This window comes from Anomaloglossus baeobatrachus, chromosome 2 (assembly GCF_048569485.1).
Source record: "Anomaloglossus baeobatrachus isolate aAnoBae1 chromosome 2, aAnoBae1.hap1, whole genome shotgun sequence".
In the NCBI taxonomy this organism is placed as follows: Eukaryota; Metazoa; Chordata; class Amphibia; order Anura; family Aromobatidae; genus Anomaloglossus; species Anomaloglossus baeobatrachus.
In genome coordinates this window covers 727595178-727615192 of record NC_134354.1, presented here as the reverse complement: position 1 = coordinate 727615192, position 20015 = coordinate 727595178, and the positions used below count along the sequence as shown (strand labels likewise).

The following is a 20015-nucleotide window of genomic DNA, read 5'->3' as shown; positions in this document are numbered from 1 at the left end:
GGGGCTCACTGAGACTCTGTCGCCGGAGCTAACGAAAACCTGGAGTCAGCCCTGCATATAAGCAGGAATTATTGCCTTACAGCCTTTGCTGCTGCAACATAAAACCAAAAGTCCTTTTCTATCCTACATCTATTCTATTCTTGTCCCTATTCATATTGCTGTTAGCTGCATGCCTAGCTTAATATGCACAAAGGACAGGGAAGTGGACACGTTGCTGGTGCACGCCGAGGCCATAGGCCATAGGCCAGGTGAAGCTGTGCCTGTGTGGCGGGCGGAGGAGGGGACGCTGCGCTCACCCACTGCTCGGGTCCGGCTACTGCTGCTGCTGCTCGGTGGTGGCTCGAGCGGTGGGCCGGATCCTGGGGACTCGAGCGGCGTTCCTCGCCCGTGAGTGAAAGGGGGGTTGGTGTGTGGTTTGGGGAGATATTGTCCGTGACGCCACCCACGGTTGTGGTGAAGTTGTGACACCACCGCTGCTCTGGACGGGGATCCCGGGAGCGATAACAGGGAGCAGATTGGGTGTTGGTTCTCCCCTCCGTAGGTAGGGGGTTGGTTGTCCCGGGGCCCTGGTGAGGGTTTTAGGGATGGCAGGCGGGTTACGGGGTCAGGTGAGGTGCAGGGTCGCGGGGGCAGCGCTGTGCCACACGGCACGGTGGTACTCACTCAGCCAGTAATTCACACAGAGTCTCTGGTCAAACAAACGGCTGGATGGACGGGTCCCACAGGCGGCTGCGGTTGTTCTCCTCCCGGCAGGTTGATGGTGACTGCCTTTCTCTGCACCTGTGTTGTGTTTACGGTTCCAATGGGTTCCCACCGGTAACCCGCTCCCCAGCTTGGATGGATGCTAAGGGAGCCCCTTTTGCCCGCAGACTCTGGCCCTAGGAACTGTAGCCTTGGCGGTGACTGTGTTTCCCTCTACGGTGTGAGCTGTTGCCTTCAATCGGGTCTTGGCTGCTGGGAAACCCCGGAGGTTCCCTTCGCTAACGGATTTGACCATTTTTACGGCGACTCCTAGCCTGGTCGGGGTCCGTAAGCCCTGCTGAATGGTGCTGGCTTCTCTTCACTCCCCGATCCGGTACCGGCGGGCCACCGCCCATCCCCGGTCCTTACGGTTCACTCCAATCAGCCTCTCCTGCAGACGGTCACCACCGTCTGCCAACCTTGATGAGTGCCCGGGCCACACACCCGGACACGGTCAGTCTCCTCTCCTACCACTTCACTCTCCAAAACTGTACTCTAAACTGATCCCTTTTCCCGCCTCCAGGACTGTGAAATTCCTCGGTGGGCGGGAACAACCGCCTGGCCCACCCCCTGGTGTGGACATCAGCCCCTGGAGGAAGGCAACAAGGATTTGTGTTTGGCTTAGGTGTGCCTAGTCGGGGTGTAGGGTGTGTTGGTGTAGTACCTGTGACGACCTGACTTGTCCAGGGCGCCACATTCCCCCTTAGTAAAATGCAGACCGTCCGCGGGCTGCCCGTCCATCACCGGTTTTATTTTCACAACTGAAAAAGAGTAAAATGGTAAAAACATATAAAAACATCATAAACATTTTTCAACGGTATGGCTTCCGCTCTTCTCCCACCCAAACAACCTGGCCCTGATGCTGCCCCTAAGAAACAGGCAGCACCCCTTGACCCCAGTCCAGCACCAAGTTGCCCGAGCGGGTTCTGTCTCTTTCAGGGGACCTGCGTCCATGGGGACCCCTGAACCCCTGGAGGATTGCCACCGGTTACGGTAGTGGCGGGCCTGGGCCATCTCTTTCCTCCAGGCCCATCCTCTCAAATCAGCCTCTCCGGAGGCGGCAACGGTTTCAAGCCAAAAAGATTTTTATTTACATGCCACTAAGTTTGTGGTTGCCCTGCCAGTTCTCGTGCTTGTCCGTAAGCAGCTCCTTACGCAAGGTTTGCAGACAGTCCCTACGGGGACAACAGTTGCCGGCAACAGCCGGTTCAATCACGGTTCAATCAGGTAAACTTCTTCGGTTGATTTCTTTACTTATCGGGCAAAAACTTTCAAACTGTTACAGGTAGTCCCAACGGGGGCAACTTTGAACAATGGTGGACCGCTGACTTACTCCTGATCCACGGTGTCGGCCAGGGGAGGGGGCTGGGTGGATACTCGGGCCTCTTGACTGCCCCTCAGCTTTGCATCCAGCGCAAACCAACCCCTCTCCCCGCAGTGCCTGGTGTATTGGACCAGGTCCCCCGGCATCAGGTTGCGGCCTGGATGGTCCTCAGGTAGATGGGCATTGACGTCCCGTCAGGCCACAAAGACTTCGGCCTCCAGGCCCGGCTCATATATAAAACCATAGCCCCGACGGACGTCAAATCTCCTCACTTGCCCCTCATAGAGCGGGCCCCGGACACGGAAGGTGGCTTGGCGGAGGCTTTCCTTCTCCCGGATCGTACGGGCTACCAGCTCCGCCTTCCTTCGCTCCCTCTCCGCAATCTCCTGGCCCAGTGGGGTCTGTCCTCTGTCCCAGTAAGGGGCTACTGCGGGCCCCGGCGCACGGGTCGGGTCCCGCGAGACCTCCTTCACACTACCCAGGACTGGCATTCTGGGGGGAGGGTCCCGCGGTGTCACGGCCTGGGGTGCTGCCCTGCAGCGGCAACCCGGCGCGGCCTCAGCCGAGGCGTGGGGGATGGGCACAGAGGTCGTCTCCCGCTGGACCTCCTGCACGGAGCGGTCGATCGGCACCGGTTCGGGGGAAGTCTCCACAGGTGCCTCCGGCATCCCTCTTCCGACGGTCTTGGACTTCGGCACCTTCCACAGGAGCGGCTCCGGGCGGTCACGGGCCCCGGCTGCAGATCGGTCTGCCTGGGCGGATTGGCGGGGTACCGCTACCGGTGGTGGTGGTAGCGGGCCTAGTGGCGGGGCAGCAGCAGCCAACACGGGTGGCGGGGGAGGTAGCAGGGCGAGCGGGTGTAGACCGGGCCCCTCGGCCGCGATGACCGACCCACTAGGGGTACAGGGGCGTGGGTCACTTACCCTCTCTTCCAAGACTCCCTCCACCTCGCGTCTCCATATGACCACCACCACCTCCGCCATGTCGGCCTCCCACTCCTCCAGGAGGAGTTGCACTCTGATCTGCAGCCGTTGTTGCAGCTGAGCGGTCCGGACCTCCACCCACGCTGCGGTTCCAGGCGCGGGGGCTACGGTGCTACGGGATGGCTGGTACATTGCTGCGGCGGTCTCTTCCAGGAACAAAAAGATGGCCGCAGGGTCCTGGCGTCCCTGCTTTTATAGCCGCGGGCTACATGTGGCCAGACGCCATCCGTCCCCCTTAGTCTTTTTCCGGCCCCTCCTCTACAGGGGCGGGGTTTTGGTTTTCGCGCCTCCACTACTCGGGAAGACACTCGAGCTGGGACTTTTCACGCCCAAAATGGCGGCTTCTCAAAATTTTCGGCCGGACACCTCCGGCGGTCACAAGGCACACCTCTACCAGACGGCAGAGCGGTAAGATCCTGTTCATGACGCCAAGTTGTCACGGGCGGAGGAGGGGACGCTGCGCTCACCCACTGCTCGGGTCTGGCTGCTGCTGCTCGGTGGTGGCTCGAGCGGTGGGCCGGATCCCGGGGACTCGAGCGGCGTTCCTCGCCCTTGAGTGAAAGGGGGGTTGGTGTGTGGTTTGGGGAGATATTGTCCGTGACACCACCCACGGTTGTGGTGAAGTTGTGACACCACCACTGCTCTGGACGGGGATCCCGGGAGCGATGACAGGGAGCAGCTTGGGTGTTGGTTCTCCCCTCCGTGGGTAGGGGGTTGGTTGTCCCGGGGCCCCGGTGAGGGTTTTAGGGATGGCAGGCGGGTTACGGGGCCTGGTGAGGTGCAGGGTCGCGGGGGCAGCGCTGTGCCGCACGGTACGGTGGTACTCACTCAGCCAGTAATTCATACAGAGTCTCTTGTCAAACAAACGGCTGGATGGACGGGTCCCACAGGCGGCTGCGGTTGTTCTCCTCCCGGCAGGTTGATGGTGACTGCCTTTCCCTGCACCTGTGTTGTGTTTACGGTTCCAATGGGTTCCCACCGGTAACCCGCTCCCCAGCTTGGATGGATGTTGAGGGAGCCCCTTTTGCCTGCAGGCTCTGGCCCTGGGAACTGTAGCCTTGGCGGTGACTGTGTTTCCCTCTACGGTGTGAGCTGTTGCCTTCAATCGGGCCTTGGCTGCTGGGAAACCCCGGAGGTTCCCTTCGCTAACGGATTTGACCATTTTTACGGCGACTCCTAGCCTGGTCGGGGTCCATAAGCCCTGCCGAATGGTGCTGGCTTCTCTTCACTCCCCGATCCGGTACCGGCGGGCCACCGCCCGTCCCCGGTCCTTACAGTTCACTCCAATCAGCCTCTCCTGCAGACGGTCACCACCGTCTGCCAACCTTGCTGAGTGCCCGGGCCACACACCCGGACACGGTCAGTCTCCTCTCCTACCACTTCACTCTCCAAAACTGTACTCTAAACTGATCCCTTTTCCCGCCTCCAGGACTGTGAACTCCTCGGTGGGCGGGACCAACCGCCTGGCCCACCCACTGGTGTGGACATCAGCCCCTGGAGGAAGGCAACAAGGATTTGTGTTTGGCTTAGGTGTGCCTAGCCGGGGTGTAGGGTGTGTTGGTGTAGTACCTGTGATGACCTGGCTTGTCCAGGGCGCCACACCTGCTGCGGGAGCATGACAAACACGCTGACCACAAGACCTATCTTCCTGTCCCACTTTACAGGGCAGCACAGGACACCACTGTTGAAGCCAGAACAGTGTGAACAGGTGTTGGTTGGATGGCAGATAATGCTTCCACTCTGCTTCCCAGCACCACCCTGTCTTTCACCTTCCGCACAAGCTAAGAGTCTGGACCACATAATCCTCATCCTGATCCTCCCACCATGGTAAGTCCCAGGAGTTAAGTGATCCCACACTGGGAAACTTTGAGGAGCTCTTTACATGCACATGTATTGATTCTGGTCTCTCGTCGTACATGTTTCAAAAGGGACATGAGGAGATTGTGCGTAGTGATGACTAAATATTTGAGCAGTCATGGTCAGAAGAAGAGAATGGTGGGGAACGGCAATTATTGTCTCAAGAGATGGATGATGATGAGTCACATTTGCCAGCAACTCATGTTGTTAAGTCAACAAGTCAGGAGGAGGATCAGAGTGAGGAAGTGGAAGATGAGGTGGTGGATGATGAAGTCACTGACCCAACCTGGGAAGGTGCCATGCAGAGCAAGGACAATAGTGCAGTGAAGGATGGATCCGCAGCACTACAACAGGAAGTAAGAGGCAGTGGGGTGGCCACAGGGTACAGGTGGTATACTGTTACCCATAGCACATACATACTGTATATACATTGGTGCCGTATGCAGGAGTTTTTCAAGGCAAATGCACCACTAGTTTTTTTTGTTTGTGTTGTGGTACTCGCTGATGTTTTTTGTTCCAAATTCATCAACATGACAAAGTAAAAAAAATATTTTTTTTTTACTGTCTTTGCAACTTTTTAGGAAAGAATAATGCAAAAAATGCAAGCTTACATAGAATCACTCCATGTACTGAAATACATTTGCACCAAATTTTGCAACTTTTTGAAAAGTCGTAAATGATGAATCATCTGGAAACACTAAATTCTACACATGGTCAAGAACTTATACAATAAAACAGGTGAATACATGTAAAATAGACTAAAAAAAGGCGGAAATAGTAAGATGAATTTTGTGCAAACAAAAATAAGGTGCAAAACACCAAAAATGTGACAAAAAACAGGCACAAATGCAATAATGAATTAGGTCCATTGTCTCCTACAGAAAAACAACACGCAGTCTAAATTTTTACCTGATGTTGGCAAGGATTCAATAAATTCATAAAAGCTGTCCTCCACATCACCAAAGTTAGAAAATGGCTGCCTGGACCACACTGCAGCTGTAATTATTGGACATTTCTCAATGATATTTCCAAAAATGTCCAGGAATTGCTCATAATTCATAGAGTTTATAGTTTCCAGATCCATTGTCTGACCCAGCTGCAGGAATTATATGTAACACCTCCAGGCGAGTGCAGTCAGGTCCTAACGTTAGTTAATAAGTTTATTGTTAACTGTTCATAGAGCAATGAGTGGAACCAAGGTCACCGACTCTTCCAAAATCTGTAAACTAAAGTCCACTGACAATGCTCACCGAGCGTAGAAAAGAGGAGAGAAACAATAGAGTGTAGGGAATACAGACATTTTTCTAATTAATTGTATGTAAACAATGCTTTTAAATTCTGCACATAAGGGATATTTGGCTTTCCAGTAAAATTTCCAGATGATCCTAATATGCCCTCTAACCTTTTCAGGTGAACACTGCAATATTCTGCCATGTGACTTACTTCTCCTATGGAAACATGAGTAAGGGGTACTTTGCACACTACGACATCGCAAGCCGATGCTTGCGATGCCGAGCGCGATAGACCCCACCCCCGTCACAGCTGCGATCTATTGTGATAGCTGTCATAGCGAACATTATCTCTACGGCAGCTTCACATGGACTTACCTGCCCTGCGATGTTGCTCTGGCCAGCGACCCGCCTCCTTCCTAATGGGGCAGGTCGTGTGGCGTCACAGCGACGTCACATGGCAGGCGGCCAATAGAAGCGGAGGGGCGGAGATGAGCGGGACGTAAACATTCCACCCACCTCCTTCCTTCCGCATAGCCGGCGTGAGCCGCAGGACGCAGGTAGGAGATGTTCCTTGCTCCTGCGGCTTCACACACAGCGATGTGTGCTGCCACAGGAACGAGGAACAACATCGTAACATCGGTTCTTCCAAAATTATGGAAATGACCGACGCTAAACCGATAATACGATTTCAACGCTTTTGCACTCGTTAATCGTATCAAAAACGATTTACGCACTCCGATATCGACAGCGACGCCGGATGTGCGTCACTTTCGATTTGACCCCACCGACATTGCACCCCTAAGAGGAGAATATGTCAGATTTGTGTGACGCTGGTGAATGTTGACCCACTGCACCACTGGCCAGGCTCGGTCTGGAGGGGCATAATTAAGCAACTTCCTGATCTTCACTAGAGCCTCTGGTGGGGAGGATAAGCTGGGCCACAGGTAGTGGTCAGGTACCACTCGCAGGGCTGTCTCCAAACCCACAGCAGTCAAGGTAGTCATGAAAAATGCAGGGGCACAGGCAGAGGTGTAGTCAGGGCAGGCAGTATAGACTGAGTGCCAGGGTGGTCTCCCTAGGGGACTATGGATGAGGAATGGGACCAGAAAAGTTATCCGAGGACTCTTTTTTACTAGCAGAAAAACTCAAATTCTTCTAGAAACAGTATTAGGTCTTCAGGTTCCTCTAGTAGTCACCTGACTCGGCAGCCCCTTCTAACTCCGCCCTTGGAAACATATTCCTTACAGATCGGTTTCTCGTGGCCCTGGTCCTCCAGCAGATGACAATGTTGGTTTGCAACAAACATACTCACTTATCCCGGGAGGGTTGGTCAGTTGTTGCCGGTCAGTTCATGGATGGGTAATAAGCATGTAAATTCAGTAGCTTCTCAAGTGGTTGTTCGGGGACGGGTTCCACATTAGTGTCAGCAAAACTTGGTGGAATTTCAGCGGTTTCTCCAGTCGCGGTTTTGGGGATGGGTGTTACATCGGAGGTATGCTGACCCCTCATGGTTGGTTATGGTTAAATTACTGCTGGGGCGGTTCTCGGGAAACAGGTTAAAATTTGAAGAAGGGACAGCACTGTGACATTTGTCAGACCCAAGTCGGATTGGTGCTACTGTGGATGGTATTCTGGTGCTGTTTAGTGGTTTAGGCCATCCAGGATCTTCTCAAGAGATAAGGCATTGGTTATTATGGTTATTATATTGACTATGTTATTAATTGTAATTAATAAAGGCTGCTGTGACTGTATATTTCCAACATCACTCAGCTTTGTGTGGTTTTTGTTCTTGGACACTTTACAATACCCTAGTCATGCTTAAATGTCAAATAAAAAGAGGGCATATTCTGAGTATGTAAAGACAAATGTGGACATTGCTATTTTTTTGGAACACATTCCCTTGAGAGGCACATTCCCTTGAAAAAGCCACCAGGCGAAACGCACGTTGGGTTGCTAGGGGGTCTTTGGGATGATATCCCTCATCCACCATGGGTAAGCTGTTGCTGTGATTCCTTCTATATTTACTGAGTGGGATTTTTTTATATCTCTTTACTAGAATATGAATATCTATTGATGTTACCTCTCACTTAAGCAGGCTTTACACGTTACGACATCGGCAACGAGATATCGTCGGGGTCACGTCGTTAGTGACGCACATCCGGAGCCGTTACCGACATCGCAGCGTGTAACGCAAATGAGCGACGATCAACGAGCACAAAAACGCATAAAAATCGTTGCTCGTTGTCACATCGCTCATTTCCATAATATCGCTGCAGCGACAGGTACGATGTTGTTTGCCGTTCCTGCGGCAGCACACATCGCTGTGTGTGACACCACAGGAGCGACAAACATCTCCTTACCTGCCTCCACTGGAAAAGGAGGAAGGAAGGAGGTGGGCGGCATGTTCTGGTCGCTCATCTCCGCCCCTCCTTTTCTATTGGGCGCCGGTTCAGTGACGCTGCTGTGACGTCGCTGTGACGCTGAATGAACCGCCCCTTTAGGAAGGAGGCGGGTCGCCGGTCACAGCGACGTCGCAGGGCAGGTAAGTGCCTGTGACGCTGCCGTAGCGATAATGTTAGCTGAATACAACTGTAACTATAAACTGCAAATAAAATTATTACAAATATTAAATGTTTAAATCATATTAGAACCTGGAACCTAGATGAAAAAACTTAAATGTTATTTTTGTAATAATCACATATCTTTATGGTGATTTTTATTTTTATTTTCTTATATTTAACAATAGAGGTGGATTATCCAATATACAGTATATAGCAACGTACAATAAAGCAAATATACAATAGCAGCATTTATTTTGGTCACTGCCTCAATATTATTTAAAAGATATCCTCAATGTCCTACAGAGCAGGAAAAGGTATACTGAAATGTTTGTTGTGATGCACATAGTGAACAATAGAGAACATAGTTTTCAGTTACTGCTCCAGGATATACACTCCTCATAACTGAAATTGCAACACCAAGAAAGTAAAGTTGTGAAATTATGGAAATTATGCAAATGATGAAAAAGAGAAACAACATATTAAAAACATCTTGATTTATTCAGCATTGAGTATTAGTATTATAGAAATCCTCCCCACTTATAGGCCTTGGCTATTATTAATAGTTCTGCCACTGTGAATGTATTTGGGCAAATCATCAAGATCCACTGCTGACAGCACTCTATTTGCAATTGCCGTCCAATGACATCTCAGAGTGACATGATGGGAGACAAGTCAGGAGACGCTGCAAGCCATGGTGGCAGGTTTCGGCCATGCAGGCTGCTCACAGTAGCACAACCAACATGCGGCCTGGCGTTGTCGTTTTGAAAAATCTTTCCTTGGACACTTTAGAGAATGGCCATACCACTAGTTCCATGGACCTCAATGTAAAGCTGTCAGTATACTTGACTGAAGGGGATTCAGCTACTGTACACTAAGCCACACCATAATCCCAGAAGTAGGACCGGACCAGTGTGATGTTCCCAAGTGAAGGCCTCCTTATAACTTTGCTCACATGGTCTTTTCACATTAGAAGAATATAATCCATTTTGTACTACAAGTAAAATTCATCATATACTAAGCAGAAGTTGTCAAACAATGTCTACACAAACCATCAGAGGGAGTTTGTACCTACTAGATTGGGTTTCAAGTCAGATGTCCAGCTACAGGTGGTCTATTAACAGTATGCCATTGCTCTCAAAGTTTACTATGGTGCAGGGCAAGACAGCAATGGAGGCTGGAATGGAGGTCTATCCTCTTCAGCGTTAGTCCCATGATTTTCGTGGATGCAATGATAACCAGAGGTTGATTTGGACACCATGTGGGTGACGTGCCCATGGGGTCTCTGTCGTTTACTCGTCACCGGACCGGTATCGGTTTGGGGATGTCACATTGGCCTGGCCCGGCTCCGTGACACCGGCGGTGTCAATAAAGATGGGGATGGGGATGTTAGGGGTAGTTATTCATGACACCACCTGTGGTGTGCGGCCAATTATTAGCCGACGCTGCGGCAATTATCTCTTCTGGGGCAGATGGTGACGCAGCTTAGGTGTTGCAGCTCTCCACTGGTAGAGCTAGGTCCCAGGGAAGATGTTGGTGGTAGTAGCCGCCGATAGCGTACGGGTGCAATGATGGGAGCGCCGGCAATGATGGGACAACACAGAGGGTGCAGTTCAAGTTCTTTACTCACTGAAGTCACCGCCTTTGGACTGCCGGACTGTACTGTGATGATCTCTAGCCGATCACAGATAGTTTGGAGGTCAAGGCTGGCGTTTCCTTCTGGGTGTCCTTTCCAATGTTCTTTCCTCCACCCCAGCTACTGGGCCGTGGAGCGGGTCAGGGGTGCCTGCAGCACTCTCCGCGAACCCTGGGATCCCCTTTCTTCCCAAGAACCCGGGTCGAGCCTCCAGCTCTGGACCACGGCCTTCTGTCTGTCCTTGTCACTTCTGACTGTGGTCTCTTCCTGAGTCTCACCTGGTGCTGGCTGCACCTGGAGCTAACTAACTGCTGTGCGAGATGGCTCCTAACTTTCCCTGTAGGTGCCCCATCTCCCGGGTTGCTGAACTAGTGGCCAAGAGGTCTCATACCTCGTGATCGCCACCCCTGGCACCTACCCGGGCCCAGTCCAAGTGATACAGCTCCCATGTAATGTGTTGGATGTGCTGTGGTGGTTGTTTACCTGTGATGACCTCCTCCATATCCGTGATGAATACTGCACCTGGTTGAGGTGCATTACCCTGTGGCGCCTCAAGCCGTAGAGGTGCCACATGGGCAATGCCACAAAGAAACCTTCACAAGGTATCAGGAGAGTGTTCAAGGATCAATTTTTCAACCATATAACACCAGCTTGCAGACTGCTGAGACCCCAACAAACCCATAAATAAATTGTCCGATGTAATGAAAACCCACACTCAGGTATATAAAACTAAACTCTCTTTATTTGGAGATATAATAACCAAATCTCATCTTTTGGTGGTCGGTCACAGCATAAAATATTAAGATAAACCACATAAATAAACCACAGTAAACCAGTACAAAGTATTATGCCGCCGCTGGACTCCCAGCGCAGGTACCTTCTATACAAAAAAAATCATCCACCCTGTTAAGTTGACCGCCAAGGAAGAGCATAGTAGCAAACTGTACTCTGACTCCCACCCATGAAATAAGACATGCTCGATACCGTCCTGCAAACCAAAGAAATATATCTGCTCTCATTTCTGTTACATGTAAAACATTGGGAAACAGAAGCTCTGAATCATTTGCCTCAAAGCAATTAAAACGTGACACTCCAGCATGAAGTGTACTCCACGATCCCTAAATAGCCGCCATGTCAAACAACATGAGGATTGACCTCTGACTAAACCAATTTCCAAAAGAAACCTTGAACACATCATAGTGGGAAGTTGCACTAAGCAGAAGAGGCAGAGGTTATTCCCGGCAGTATGAAAAACAAAAATAAAGTGAAGAAACACCCTGGACATCCCAACTACTTTGGCAAAATTGGACCTTGATGCCTCTCCAGGGCACATCCAAACCCTGAACAACCAAGTCCTCTTCCACCTGCAAGGATCTCCGTTCTCCGGGCTGCCCAAGATAAATGAATGGCCAAAGAAACCATACCACAGGTTTGACACCATCTGAAATAGAGAAAATCGTTACCAAAGCAATGAAACTAATCTAATATACCTGAAGAAAAAACACTCAGCTCGTATAAAACACTCGGCAAGTATAATCTACGACTTCCTCAGATGCCAAGAAACAAGTCACCAGAGACAAATAAGACCTTTCAAAAACATCCTTCACTTCATCCTGAAAGGACTGGAAATCTACATTTCATACATTTCATGGTATTTTATGCCATAAATCGCAAATATAACAACTTATACCAATATCTAAGGCTGAGGCCCCTGCACTTACCCTCACCCCAAAGGTAACACTGTATCCACAGAAGAAAGACAAAAGGACACCTGAGGGGATGAACCAAAAGGGAAGGAAAAAAATCACACTAAGGAACTTTCATACAGAGCAAACAACAAGTCGCTGGTCACCAAAAGGATGATCGCCACGGACGCCAGGATATTGCAACAGCTAAGCAGTTTCTATCTTTGGCGATAACTCAGAAAACTCCCCAGACTTAAGTAGGAAGAGATCAGCTGAAGGTGGTGATTAGCAACCTGGTTCTCTGAGAAGGGCGCTCTCACACATCCGGCTTTTCGCTGGTTTGCCGGATCCGCACGCCAGTACAGTATGATACAGTACAGTGGCAGCGCTGTAACTTCCGGGTCACATGCTCCGGCCACATGACAGCATGTGACCGGAGCTTGTCGCGCTGCCACTGTAATGTATACACTGTTCTGGTGTGCGCCGGATCCGGCAAACTGGAGAAAAGACGGATGTGTGAGAGTGCCCGAAGCCACACACTGCTCCAGGAGGCATTAACTCCTAAAGTGCCTAAAGAAGTAGTACTAAAACAGCCGACGCCCGGCAGAACAGAGCTCCTTCGTATAAGCCAGGTTGCTTGTTGGATTCTGAAATGTGTACAAAGTCCAACCTGATAGTAGCAAACTGTGGGTGCCAATCTGGGTAGCGCATGATAGGTTGTTTGTCGGCCTCAGTAGTGTGGACAGAGTCCAACCTGGTAATAGCGATTGGCAAACGTGGATCCAGACGTGGATGGGTAATGTGGATCCGAGCACATGACATGGGTAATGGCCTCAAGATCACTAATATGTTTGGGTTTGCCTGCTGCAACCATGTTGTTCACATCCCACCAAAGATATTCTATAGGGTTTGAGTCAAGTGACTGTAACAGCCACACCATAATCTTTCTGTACTCCTTCTGAAACCAATTTCTGTTGTGGATTGGCATTGGAATTGTTCCAGTCTTCGCATTGATTGCGATATGGATAATTTTAGATAAAACAAGAAAATACTTTATTAAAAGTCTAAAAACAGAAATGAATAATATAATTGAATCTCATGGTGGTCTTCCGCCAGTATTTGAACACTTGCATCCAATAATGAAGTGTGATCATATGTGACCACTGCAGCCAACCAATAGCCTCAGTGGTGTAAGACACTGCTAAAGTCATGGATTGTCTATATTGGTCACGTGTCATGTCCCCACCGGAGTCCGCTCCTGCAACTTCTGCTCCGATCGCCAGGTAACGCCTTGTTCTCGCCATGGATAATGCTTGTGATGGGAGAGGAGTCGGTGCCTGTGGCTCTGCTGGGCACAGGCTTCGCTCATCCACTAGGCTGGGTTTCCCTGGGACCTGCAGTACCACTGGCTGACTGTAGGTGGCGTGTGTTTTCCAGCTGAAGTTGCCATCATTTACCTGCAGCCTATGGGAAGACACCACACCCTTCTTATTCCCCCTCCGGTCATCTGACCACTGCCAGAGATAGTTCTGTATTCCTGGTTCCTGTGCTGTTTGTATTTTGATTCCTGTGCGCTGACCTTGCTTGTGTTCTGACTACCCTTCTGCCTGTCATTTTGTACCTTGCTGCCAGTCCCGGCTTTGACCTCTGCTTTGTTTCCTTATTACGCCCTTGCCTGCCAATTCTGTTCCTGTTTTACATTTCCTGTTTTTTGACCCTGCCTGACTACCACGGACTCTAGCCTACACAGGTGGTAATTTCTGGGGCTCTGTGTAATTCCAAATCCCTGTATAGGGGTTAAAGGGTTGCGGAGTTCTCGGGGTCCTGCTTTCTGAGCGACTTTCCTCTGGTCTCCCTTTACAGCCAGTCTGTGTCTGTGGCTCCAGGCAGGCGTTACAACTAGGGATGATCAAATACCTCAAATATTCGGCTTCGTGAATATTTTCCGAATAGGTCACCGCTATTTGACTATTCGCGAATATTCGATGTGCAATGTAAGTCTACTGGAAACCCAAATAACAACTATCCGGAACTATTCGGGCTTCCCTTAGACTTACTTTGCGCATCGAATATTCGCATTGCGGCGACCTATTCGGAAAATATTCGCGAAGCCGAATTTTTGAGGTATTCGATCATCCCTAGTTACAACGTGTATTGAGTGCGTTATTGCGGCACCCAAGCAAACATAGGCCGGCCGGGTGATGGCAGGTCAGTAACAACTGATGTCTGTAGATTCTTTAGTTGTTTTATCATCTTGGCTGATTTTCGATGAATTTGTGATTGTAGAAAACCTCTTTTAAAACTGTCAAAGATTAGTTCAATTTGTAAATGTGATATTTATCCTTCTCCGTAGAACTTCGTTGATTTTTATATTTTTCTTTCTTTACAGAAAACAAAGAACATGACACAAGATCATTGAATGTTTAATTAGAAAGCACAAATTATAACATATTATCATGCATTTTATTAGTACATATTTATTAATTAAAGAAGAAAGCATTGAGAACATAAAAAATAATCACTAAATCACAGCGATCAGCAAAAGCCAAAAGTAAAAAATAAATGCCTCTTGTGATTCAAATATTTACATAATTTCTGAATAATTCTTAAAGAAGGCGACCCCTTTGTGCATGCCTTATTATGGCACATGAATGTATTAGATAGGACGCCCCTGTATTAGCTTGAGGGGACAGTTACTAACAATTGGTCTTCCTCTAGTATAATGCATTAAAGAGAACCTATCAGCAGGATTTTACCCCCCATCCCTCAAAGTATTATGTTCACATGTAACTCTTTCAAAGACAAATCCAGCAATACCTTTACCTAGACAGCCATTGTTTTATTCTTGAGAAATCAACCTTAATGCAAATGCAAATGAGGCTGAAGTCCTCTGGACCATTGAAGCACTTCTCTTGCCTCTGTCACTCCGCTTCTATTCCCTGCCCAGCACTGCTTCCTCCTGCTGGACTGGCTAATTAACTTACACAGTAAAAGAGCTAAGAAGCTGTTAGACAAGTAAGAGGAAACGATGCTGGCCAGAGAAAAAAAACAGTGACAGGTGTCTGGGAAAAGCTTTAATGTGCTAAAAGCATTTAGTCCCATTTGTATATCCATTCAAATGCTGAATTCTCAATGGACTTGTCAATGCTCCACAGTCACGCAGAACCCAGGACAAATACTCCATAAGTTTGCTTCCTCTCTCTATGCCCTAGAGATTGTCCCCGGGCATGGATCACCATTATGAATATCTTCTGAACTTCTCCAAGCTATGTTATATTTACCTAAAAAACATGCTTATATTGTTATCTTAAAGGGGTTTTCCACGAACAAAGTTAATTTTAATCAATAGATCTTGGAATAATAATAAGTTCCATAATTGAATTAAAAAAAATAAATTAAAAAAATATTCATGTTCTGAGATAATCTTATCTATGTTTCACTGTACTGTGTAATGGTTGTGTCTGACTATACAGGGATATTGTCTGATCATATCACAGCTCCTTGGCAGGGGAAGAAGCAAAAGAGAATATAGATAGGACAGCTTGGGATCATAGCTGACTGTTTTACCTCACAGAAATAACAGGCAGGGGACTATTTTACCACACAGAAAGCAGGAGCAGTGATCTCATGCTTTCTTGTCTGTATACGCTTTTGTTTCGCCCCCTGCCCAGGAGTTGTGGTATGATCAGACCATGTCCCTGTACGGTCAGACACGGCCATTACACAGCACATAGCAGGGACACATATATAAGATTATCTCAGCAAAGGAAAAAAAAATTAACACATACCATTGAGGAATTTATTATTACTCCAAGATCTTTTGATTAAAATATACTTTGTTCTGATGACAACCCCTTTACTACTCTTGAGTTATACATGTGTTAAGAACACCCCATATACTGTAAGTATTAACCAGCAAAGAGTGGATCCCCTGGTAGATTATTAAAGGTTTTCCATAATTTATTTTTCAAAGATTATCATAGGAGATTAAGAAGCTATGACTATCTGTAAGATGCTATAACTGTAGGATATTATGGAGAGGCCCTTACGGCAACACAAAACTAAATTAGCCAGCTTTCTTATATTTCGGCAGTATGGGAAATGGTGTCAGGTGATTGTTTTTTTTTTTTGCGATGGGCAAATTAAATTTCAAAGTGTTCGAACTCGATACTCCGCAAATTGATCTGCTCATCTCTAGTCTAAGTTAATGTATATGATGGCACCCTAACACCCCCTACATGTGATTCTGCAAAGCATTACTTAACAAGCACCTTTACCCATAAGGTCTTGTAAAATATATTCCATCATTCTATGATCCATCTACAACAGAGATCATAAAATAGAGCCATAGTCAGATAAGACTAGCTATGTCCGGCCCAAAGAGCCAGTAAAAGGTTTGCTGGCTGAATCCTCTCTGGACTTATCAGATAAGCGGTGTATTCACAGACAGGAGGTCCCACATCAGGTCACTTTTTAGCGTCGAACAATTGTCATCCGCATCACAGGTCTCATTGCTCTGATAAATCTGTAAAGAATATAATGGGAGTAGACATTTAGAATACAAGATTGGTGTATGAAAGAAGTCAACTAAGCAATGCACATCTAGGGTTTAACTAAAACTTTTAGGACCCAAAGCATTTGGCATTTAGCCTAAAAAGTTCTGCTTTTGGTCTAATCTAACCAGAGCACAGCCTTCCACATACTATGTAGGAGACACAGCTAGCATGTAGAAACAGGTGCTTTGGTCAGATGAGAACATTTTGGGCTAAATGCAAACCACTAAGTGTGGCGGAAAACTAACGCTGCACATCACCCTGAAAACACCATCCCCACCGTCACACATGGTGGAGGCAACATGATATGGGGAGACTTTTCTTCAGAAGGGACAGGGAATCTGGTCAAAGTTGGTAGGAAGATGAATGGAGCTAAATACAGGGCAATCCTGGAGGAAAACCTGTTAGAGCCTACAAAAGACTTGAGACTGGGGTGTATGTACACCTTCCAGCACGATAACAACCCTAAAAATACTCCCAGAGCTACAGTGGATGGTTTTGATCAAAGCTTATTCATGTGATCGAAAGTGGAAAAGTCCAAAGTATGAATAGTTTTTCAAGGCATTGTAATGTCTGATTAATAGAGGATCCTTCAAATCACAAAAAATTGCTTTGAGTCCATGGAGTGGGCCACCAGCAATCACTAGAATGGTGATTTTGAGCCCCCATTATAGCAGCATGGTCATGCATCGTGGTGTCTGTGGGGCTGGTGGAAACAATAGCATCCTGTACTGATCGGTCATAAGGGGGCTTTACACGGTAGCGATATCGCTAGCAATTTCTAGCGATAGCGAGCGTGTAAGTACCCACCCCCATCGCGCATGGGATTGTTTGTGATCGCTGCCATAGTGAACATTATCGCTACAGCAGCGTCACACATACTTACATGGTCGTCGTCGTCGCTGTGACTGCCGAACCATCCCTCCTTCAAGGGGGAGGGACGTTTGGCATCACAGCAACATCACCGCAACGTCACTAAGCGGCCGGCCAATCAAAGCGGAGGGGCGGAGATGAGCAGGACGTAACATCCCGCCCACCTCCTTCCTTCCGCATTGGGGCCGGCGGCAGGTAAGGAGACATTCCTCGCTCCTGCGGTGTCACACACAGCAATGTGTGCTGCCGCATGAGCGATGAACAACATGGATAAACAACCCTTACCGATTTTTGAGTTTGGGACGACCTCTCCATGGTGAACGATTTTCACCATTTTTGAGGTCGCTTAAGGTCGCTGGTCAGTGTCACACGCTGCGATATCGTTAATGACGCCGGATGTGCGTCACTAACAATGTGACCCCGACGACAAAACATTAACGATATCGTAGCGTGTAAAGCCCCAATTAGTCCCATAGACATTGAATGGAGCGATTGTAACCATAGTGCTTCATTACAGTGAGGAGAGGGGACTCAAGACCCCCATTTTATAAATTATTGTAGATAAGTGATAAATGTTTTAATTTGTGGGAAAAATCCTTAATAGTTAGTGTTCAACTTTACTGCAATGTTTATTACTTGATGCTGTGACATCATTGCACTGGCGGACACAGACAGAAAAGGGCCCCTGTGCAAAAACAATATATGGGTCCTTTGCAGCCCAAGAGTGTATCAAAATGCAAATTTGCATTTTCTTTGGAGGTAGAAATGTCCCCCTTACCTCTTGGATTCGTCTGTGACCGCACAGGTTGGACCCATGATATGTCCCCCTGCATCATTGTGTGCATTACCCTTGCATTATGATGTGTTTATCTTAGTGTTTTGACATTACGGTGCTTGTTAGATACCAGCTGTGGTATCGCTAAGTGTATTATCCCGGTTATGTGAAATTATCTAATTTCTGTGTTGTGACATCACTTGGTGCATTTTCCCTGTATTGGGATAAGTGGCCATGATTACTGTGGTGTGAAAGAATAGCATATCACAGTGCAAAAACATTGAACTGTAAAGCGGGCTTTACATGCAATGACATCACTAACAAGATGTCGTTGGGGTCATGGAATTCGTGACGCACATCCGGCCTCGTTAGTGACATCGTTGCGTGTGAAACGCAGGAACGACCGTTAACGATCAAAATTACTTACCAAATCATTAATCGTTGACCAGTCGTTCCTATCCTCATTATCGTTGCTGTTGCAGGACGCAGGTTGTTCGTCGTTCCTGCGGCAGCACACATCGCTATTTTGGACACCGCAGGAATAAGGAACAACCTCATACCTGCGGCCGCCGGCAATGAGTAAGGAAGGAGATGGGCGGAATGTTCAGCCCGCTCATCTCCGCCCCTCCGCTTCCATTGGGCGGTCGCTTAGTGACGCCGCACGAACCGCCCCCTTGGAAAGGAGGCGGTTCGCCAGTCACATCGACGTCGCTAGGCAGGTAAGTATGTGTGACGGGTGTAAGCGATGTTGTGCGCCACGGGCAGCGATTTGCCCGTGACGCACAACCGACAGGGGTGGGTGCGATCGGCAGCGACATCGCTAGCGATGTCGCTATGTGTAAAGTGGGCATTAGACTTACATCTGTGCAAACATATCACTGGGCATTTTCATTAGCGTTGAAGAGATTACAGTAGCACTATCACTATGGTACATGAGGTTGCCCATAGGTTAATTTTAAATTTGAGTAAAAATGTTTGCAGGACCCTGGTCAACTGACCACATCTGTATTCTGTGACCACCAGACCAGAACCCTGCAAACCTCCCCATACTTGCCACTTCTTCTGATTAGTAGGACAGTCTTTAAAGAAGTAGTTCAGCCATATTCATTATTGGTCACATCGATATTATGTTGAGAAATAAGGTTTCTCTCAAATACCTTGTGTTGCCAATAGTGTCTATGAGCGGTGCTATTATGGACCACTCTTCCCCATCGCCTGGCACCATGATCTCTGGGATCTGGTGATGTCACATCAACTTCCTGTTGACCTGACATCACCACGGCTGGCTACAGTCTCCGTGAGTGACTGGGCTACGGGCGGAGTTTCACCGCTCATCACAGCCCAGTGTGTCTCCTCATTGCGGCACTCTGCAGTAAAGGAGGGGTAAGCAGGGAGATGCTGGGCTGTGACGCTGGGCTGTGATGAGCGGTGAAATTCTGCCCACATCTCAGTCACTCACAGAGACTGGGTCCTGCCTCACTTGATGTGACATCACCGGATCCCTGAGGTCACGCGAAGGGGATGAGCGGAGCACAATAGCGCCGCTCACAGGCAACACAAGGTATTTGAGAGAAACATTGTTTCTCAACATAATATCGATGTGGCCAATAATGAATATGGGTGAACCACCCCTTTAAGTCATTAGTAGATCATACCACAGATTACATCACACCAGGGCTACAAAACAGAAAAGGTGCCAGGGATACTGGCATGATGGAGGAGGATCGTAAGTCTTTTGTCCAGTGGCTAAAGGGTGCTTTACACGCTGCAACATCGCTAGCGTTTGCTAGCGATGTTG

At 48.4% G+C, this 20015-nt stretch overlaps 2 protein-coding genes across 3 annotated transcripts in view; both read right to left on the bottom strand.

Annotated features, from left to right (window-relative positions):
• The window catches only part of URAD (ureidoimidazoline (2-oxo-4-hydroxy-4-carboxy-5-) decarboxylase), a 79474-nt gene extending 73479 nt beyond the window's left edge, over positions 1-5995 (bottom strand). Inside the window, exon 1 of the mRNA XM_075334621.1 lies at positions 5815-5995. Within this exon, the coding sequence (XP_075190736.1) occupies positions 5815-5989 (175 nt within the window). The 5' untranslated portion in view covers positions 5990-5995. The remainder of the gene's footprint in view (positions 1-5814) is intronic.
• Positions 5996-14477: 8482 nt separating this feature from the next.
• Positions 14478-20015, bottom strand: part of FLT3 (fms related receptor tyrosine kinase 3) — a 187606-nt gene continuing 182068 nt past the window's right edge. For both annotated transcript variants that reach the window (XM_075337363.1, XM_075337364.1), the window contains exon 24: positions 14478-16541. In XM_075337363.1, coding sequence (XP_075193478.1) covers positions 16440-16541 — 102 coding nt within the window. In that variant the 3' untranslated portion in view covers positions 14478-16439. The remainder of the gene's footprint in view (positions 16542-20015) is intronic.